The sequence below is a fragment of the Oncorhynchus clarkii genome, chromosome 2, assembly GCF_045791955.1.
Source record: "Oncorhynchus clarkii lewisi isolate Uvic-CL-2024 chromosome 2, UVic_Ocla_1.0, whole genome shotgun sequence".
NCBI lineage: Eukaryota > Metazoa > Chordata > Actinopteri > Salmoniformes > Salmonidae > Oncorhynchus > Oncorhynchus clarkii.
The window spans coordinates 85272913-85279878 of NC_092148.1; the positions used below are offsets into that span (position 1 = coordinate 85272913).

The following is a 6966-nucleotide window of genomic DNA, read 5'->3' on the forward strand; positions in this document are numbered from 1 at the left end:
CAAGCAAGGCATCCCCCGAGGCTAGATGCTCTAAGGTTTTTATCAGAACAGGCGTAGATTAGTTTTGCCTTTTTCTTTTCCCGACATGAGTTTGTGGTGTTTACTTTAAAAAATAAAATAGAAAATAATACAATTAAAATAAAAAACTTCATTAAAATTATAGTTCACAACTGTGCAGGGGGAGACACTTTCATACACACAATTGATTGTATTTTTATCCTTTCTCCCCTTTCCTCTCTTCTAGGTCAGTTTCAGCATTATGGACATGGGTGTATCTGTGGTCCATTTGGCCGGTCATCATATTCGCCTTTTTTTGTGTGGAACTCACCACAACTAGCTAGCTACCACGACACCACAAACATCAACAACAGAAAAAAACAGGAAGTAAAACGGAAGCGCGTCACTGCTGGGCTGACCAATCGACGAGGAGTTGTACATTTGATCTAACCAATCACACACAACGGCAGTGGCTTTGAAAGATTGGCGGTCGAAGCGCAAAGAATAGGGTGCCGTTTGGTTTTAAAGTTATTGTACTTCACATATAGCTAAACGCGTCAGTATGATGCAGGTAAGAGTTTAATTGTTAATTAAATTACTAACGTTTCTTCCTACATTACTGTTGTCTCTAGCTAATAGCTTGCGTTAGCTTTGTTTGAAAAATGGCTTTGGCTAGCTAACATTAGCCAGGGTACTAGCTAGTTAGCTAAAACATTATCTATGGCCAACGTCAACTTCTGGGCAGTGCCAATGATGACGTTAGCCAACTTAGCTTGTTAAACTATTCAATATCTTTGCAGAATAAGGAGAATTGTGATCCTAAAGGCCTACAAAGACCGGTAAGTTTAGCCACACTGGTCCTGTTTACCTTTATGATTCCCTCCTTTCCTAGCCGAGTTTTCCCAACTCCACGATGTAGCTACATCAATGGAATTGAGTGTCACTAGTTACCACAATCAGTTAAAATGGCAATATCGTGTGAACTAACTTGTTGGTCTTAATATACTGCCCCAGTATCTGTGTGTTAGATATGATGGGTATTACGGTTCTCCTAACTAACGCGCTGGAAGCAACAAACCAAAATCCCATTAGACAGCGCAGCAATCGTTATGTCAAAATACTTACGTTACTCACCAAATATGGGGTTTTGCTGAGCAACTATATTCATTTACTCCCTTTATGGCCGATATGTATACTGAACAAAAATATAAATGTAAGAATTTCAAAGATTTTACCGAGTTAGTGTTCATATAAAAATAAGTTCATTAGGCCTAATCTATGGATTTCACATGACTGGGAATACAGATATGCCTCTGTTGGTAACATACCATAATTTTTATTTTATTTTTTAAAGTAGGGGCATAGTTCAGAAAACCAGTCAGTATCTGGTCTGATGACCATTTGCCTCATGTAGCATAACAGTTGATCACACTGATTGTGGCCAGTAGAATGTTATCCCACTCTTCAAATGGCTGTATGAAGTTGCTGGATATTGGCAGGAACTGGAGCACCATGTTGTACATGTTGATCCAGTGCATCCCAAACATGCTCAGTGGATGACATATCTGAGTATGCAGGCCATGGAAGAACTGGGACATTTTTAGCTTCCAGGAATTGTGTACAGATCCTTACGACATATTATCATGCTGAAACATGAGATGATGGCGACGGATGACTAAACGCAGAGAATCAAGTCTGAGATTAACACAGGCTTATGAGATATTATATGTTTTGTTCTGAGATATCAGTCAGGTAACCTCTGAATTTTAAAGCATTTATGTGCTTATTTAAAAAATGTTTTATATAAATTCTTCTGTTAAAGATTTTCATAGAACAAAATGTATAAGATCTCCTAAGCCTCTGCTTACCACAGACTTATTATTTTTGTGAGTAACAAATGTATTTTGACATTAATACGCTTGCAGAGCTGTATGTTGGAATCGGAGCTTCCTTGGCGTTAGATCTCTAACCCACAAGCTAGGGCAGGGTTAGGCATAAGGCTAGCAGTGTGGTTAGGTTTAAATTCCAAATGTTTTTGCGTGATATTCATAATCTCTAACACCACCCCAACATCAACATACTTTTGGTCATGTAGCGTGTAGACACCTGCTCGTCGAACAAAATCATGGGTAATCTGGAGTTGCCCCCCCCCCCCTCCTTGCTGCTTTAACTGCCTCTACTCTTCTGGGAAGGGTTACCACTAGATGTTGGAACATTGCTGCAGGGACTTGCTCCCATTCAGCTACAAGCGCATTAGTGAGGTTGGGCGATTGGGCCTGGCTCGCAGTCGGCATTCCAATTCATCCCAAAGGTGTTAGATGGGGTCGAGGTCAGGGCTCTCTGCAGGCGAGTCAAGTTCTTCCACACCGATCTCAACCATCCATTTCTGTATGGACCTCGCTTTGTGCACATGCTGAAACAGGAAAGGGCCTTCCCCAAACTGTTGCCATGAAGTTGGAAGCATAGAATTGTCTAGAATGTCATTGTGCTCTGTAGCATTAAGATTTCCCTTCACTGGAACTAAAGGGCCTAGTCCGAACCATGAAAACAGCTCCAGACCACTATTCCTCCTCCACCAAACTTAACAAGTTTGCACTACGCATTGTGGCAAGTGGCGGATCTCAGGAGAACGCTAAACAGAAATTTGTCTGATGGACTGCCTGATTGCGAAACTTCATTCATTACTCTAGAGAATCAGTTTCCACTCCTCCAGAGTCCAAGCTTTACACCACTCCAGCCGGCGCTTGGCATTGCGCATGCTGATCCTAGTGTGTGCCGTATCTCGGCCATGGAAACCCATTTCCCGCCGAACAGTTCTTGTGCTGACGTTGTTTCCTGGAGGCAATTTGGATCTCTGTATTGAGTGTTGCAACCAAGGACTGACGAGTTTTACACGCTTCAGTACTCGGCGGTCCTGTTCCGTTTGCTTGTGTGGCCTACCACTTCACTGCTGAGCCGTTGTTGCTCCTAGACGTTTCGACTTACAATAACAGCACTTACAGTTGACCAGGGCAGCTCTAGCAAAAAAAAATTGAACTGACTTGTTGGAAAGGTGGCATTCTATGACGGTGCCACGTTGAACGCCAGTGAACTCTTCAGTACAGGCCCTCCTATTGTCAATGTTTGTCTATGGAGATTGCATGGCGGTGTGTTCGTTTTTATGCACCGGTCAGCCACGTGTGTGGTTGAAATAGCCAAATCCACTAATTTTGAAGTGGTGTCCACCTAGTTTGTGTGTTGGGGTGGTGCTGGAGATGATGAATATGGAGTTCAAACATTTCCATTTCCCTTTAAAGAAGAAACATTGTAGAAGAAGGCTGAGGTTTATCCATAATTATGACTTTGTGGTAACTAGTGACAACCCTGTAGCTCTGACTACATCGTGTCGCTGTCGGTCGATACTTATAAAATGTAATTTCGGAAACCCTTACTGTGTACATAATGTTTGTCCTCTGTAGCTTTTTTTGTTTAATTTTTTTTTAAATCCATCCTTTTTATTAAAACGTTAATCAAATACAACCACCAACTGTTTCCTCGTATCGACTGTGAGCGACTTGATCTAGTCGGAGGTACTCTGCCAACAGTCGTCGCAACCCAACTCCACCGTGATGTACATCGTGGAGCTGGGAACCCCATCTACTCCATTCCTGGCTAGCTAGTTGCCATAAAATAAAGTTGCCCATTTGGCTGGCTACCATTTTGAATTCATAACTTTGAATCAGTAATGGTGAGCTGGAGGAAATTAGGTTTAATCCAGGATGTTTTTCTACCTGATAGATGGCAACTTCAATGGTTTCTGTGGGTCCACAGAGAGTTCAAATACCCTCTGCCCCAGAGACTACAGACAAAAACGCAATTACAGGTACATTTCTATAGCTACCATTCTGTCTGTTGTGCCATCTGAAACTGTATAGAAACACATCACACCACTTTTAATGGTGCTAACAATGTACCAAATATGTTTTTTGCTCTATTCTGAATCCTCATGATGTCACAACAGGTCCTAGGAGAGAACCTGTCACCTCTTCCTCCGGTGCCGCTCCGGCAAAGTAAGTCTTCTGTCCAGTAATATCGTCACCTCACCCTGATGTTGTGCATTTGGAATTTGTTTAAGAATGGTCAATTCGCCTTAGCATTTTTAGGTTTTATAAACTAGATGTGTCATGAAGGTGTGGTTTTACAACCGCTACGTCTCTCCTCATCAGGAAATTCACCATCCATGACTTTGACATCGGGCGGCCCCTGGGCAAGGGCAAGTTTGGGAACGTGTACGTTGCGCGGGATAAGAAGCTGAATTTCATTGTGGCACTGAAAGTGCTCTTCAAGTCTCAGATGGAGAAGGAAGGCGTGGAGCACCAGCTCCGAAGAGAGATTGAGATTCAGTCCCATCTTAGGTCACTAGTACCCTGATTTTGGAATTTCTCAACTTTTTGGATCTAGCCTAGTGGGGGTATAGGTTTAATATAGTGATTTCTCTGCAGGAAATGTTTTGACTTGCTGGTTAACACCACCATCATGAAATATACTTCAGTAAGCGGATTTCAGCTGGCGTTTAGAAACTGACCAGTATTCCCTTTATAATTCAGGGTGTATTATTTTCTCAGGTTGGGGAAGGTAGATTTAAATCATTCCTTCCTCCTGTTCCTTTAGACACCCCAACATCCTGCGCTTCTACAACTACTTCCATGACCACTCAAGGGTCTTTCTGATCCTGGAATACGCCCCACGGGGTGAGATGTACAAAGAGCTGCAGAAATGTGGTCGCTTCGATGACCAGCGCACTGCTACGGTAAGAGAAGTTGGCATTTTATTGTTGCATAGACAAGCTAATTAATCTATTCTGAATAATCAGTATCTGTTGCTTCTTTCACCCAAGACCTCCAATCATAGCATTTGGTTGTTAGATAGTATATTTGTAATAATAAAGTAATCATTTGGTCTGATAATGGTAGCTACGTTTTGGCATTGATTTAAGTTGGCATTACTTTATTTGCATTTGAATTGCAACGTGGAAGTAAGTCGTGTCCTTTTTTAGTACATGGAGGAGTTGGCTGATGCGCTGCAGTACTGCCATGAGAGGAAGGTGATACACCGTGACATCAAGCCTGAGAACCTGTTACTGGGTCTCCGTGGGGAGCTGAAGATAGCAGACTTCGGCTGGTCTGTCCATGCCCCATCCTTAAGGTGAGCGAACCCTGAACTGAACCCTCTATAGCCTCATATGTTCACAACTAAATACTGTCCATTTGTATGTTTGAGACTACATTACCATCAGATTGTACAGAATCACTGATCTACAAATCACCTTGTTGCATCCCAAATAACTACTTGTTTATGTAGTTATTTGGAGATTCTGTACCCTGCCTAGCTCAAACTGATCTCCTCAAATACACTGAATGTCATGAATTCACTGGGTTTTTCTTCATCTTGACTGTCTATTTGTAGACATGTTGCCGTTAGAAAAACCTTGTCACTTATCTAGCTGCTGTCTTACCCCCTCTAGGCGCCGCACAATGTGTGGAACGCTGGACTACCTGCCCCCAGAGATGATTGAGGGGAAGATCCACGACGAGAAGGTGGACCTCTGGTCCATCGGGGTGCTCTGCTACGAGTGCCTTGTTGGAAACCCCCCGTTTGAAACTGCCAGCCACTCCGACACGTACAAACGCATCACAAAGGTTTGCATTCTTTTTTATCGTAAATTACTTGTATATCCAGTAGTAATATTATCCCTAATTCAAGTGTAATTGCTCGAGTAGTTCCATTGTGATTTCTGACTAACATCTGTTTAAATAGAATAGGCATACATGTAGTAGTTAGATATTCACCCAAGGCACAGCTTTTAAACGGTGATAAATGACCTCCCATCTCTCAGGTTGACCTGCAGTTCCCCAAGGTGGTGTCTGATGGTGCTCGGGACCTGGTCTCTAAGCTGCTCCGCCACAGTCCCTCTATGCGGCTCCCCCTGCAGAGCGTCATCAACCACCCCTGGGTGAAAAGCAACTCCCGACGGGTCCTACCTGTCGTCTTTGCTCCCAAGAAACCCTAACTGTCCAATGTTCCAGCCTGTCTACACTGACAAGAAACCCCTAAACCACCATAGACCTACATATTCATATGTTTATAGGTAATTTAATATTCATGTCTATAAATAATTGAACACCACCCAGTACGTTCCAGCCTGCCTTCTACCTGGGTGGAGGACTGACTCTTACCCTGCTGATTGGGAGTTTCCAACTTTCAGGGGTTTCACTTTCTTTCTTTTTTACTTACCCGGACAACCTTCATCCACAATTTTAGTTTCACTCGCAGATATAGATGGATCTGTTAAGCTGGGACAACCAAAGGACTATAGACTAGTCTCATTTGAATTTACATTCAGCCCCAGAACAATTCAAGGGCGCCCTCTACTGTGTGAGATTATTTCTTGCGTTTCTTTAAATAGATTTTATAAATGTACTTTGTCTTTGGTTTCCTTTCTCCTTTTTTTTCTCTTTTCAACATACCTTTTTATACAGCCTGCATGAAACATCCTCTACAACGCTTATTCTTTATGTGTTCCTTTTGCAACTGTTTTGAAATAAATATGGCATTGGGTGCTTCACAGGATGATGCCAAATTGATTTATGGAAAAGAGTGGCAAGTATCAATTAAGGTTATGAATGAAGTAGTGGGTGAAATTCCATGTCTTACCACCCTTGTTCCAGCTGATGTCAGTGTTGTTCTGTGGTCCACTGGGACTATCATTATCCTCAGTCCTGCAAATGATTCCTGTCATGGGGTGACCGTTTTTGTCTGGGAACTGCATGACTGCCGAGGGTGTATCTGAGATGGCCATAGCCCTGGTCAAAAGGAGTGCTGTCTATAGTGAATGGATTTGTTACACAGACCGGGACACTGACAGGAAGATAAGGATAACTCTTAATACATTGTAAAGCATGGCTGGGACTGTAATAAATACACTGAGTA

The 6966-nt window shown here is 42.5% G+C and overlaps 1 protein-coding gene across 2 annotated transcripts; it reads left to right on the forward strand.

The window, feature by feature from the left end:
• Window positions 1-468: 468 nt before the first annotated feature.
• LOC139382980 (aurora kinase B-like) lies at window positions 469-6966 on the forward strand. 2 transcript variants are annotated; one of them, XM_071127263.1, is made up of 9 exons: window positions 469-568; window positions 798-836; window positions 3775-3859; window positions 3998-4046; window positions 4203-4391; window positions 4648-4786; window positions 5033-5181; window positions 5501-5675; window positions 5873-6966. In XM_071127263.1, the coding sequence occupies exons 1-9, from the start codon at window positions 560-562 to the stop codon at window positions 6044-6046; spliced, it is 1008 nt and encodes a 335-aa protein (XP_070983364.1). In that variant the 5' UTR covers window positions 469-559; the 3' UTR covers window positions 6047-6966. The 2 variants fall into 2 exon arrangements, with proteins under 2 accessions (XP_070983364.1, XP_070983372.1); XM_071127271.1 differs by having other exon boundaries at window positions 474-568; window positions 3808-3859; window positions 5873-6277.

What these genes read in the sequence shown, in the direction of transcription:
- LOC139382980 (XM_071127263.1), top strand. An exon ending in AGACAAAAACGCAATTACAG is followed by an intron (nt 3,860 to 3,997) that starts GTACATTTCTAT and finishes ATGTCACAACAG; the next exon opens with GTCCTAGGAGAGAACCTGTC. An exon ending in CGTACAAACGCATCACAAAG is followed by an intron (nt 5,676 to 5,872) that starts GTTTGCATTCTT and finishes CCCATCTCTCAG; the next exon opens with GTTGACCTGCAGTTCCCCAA.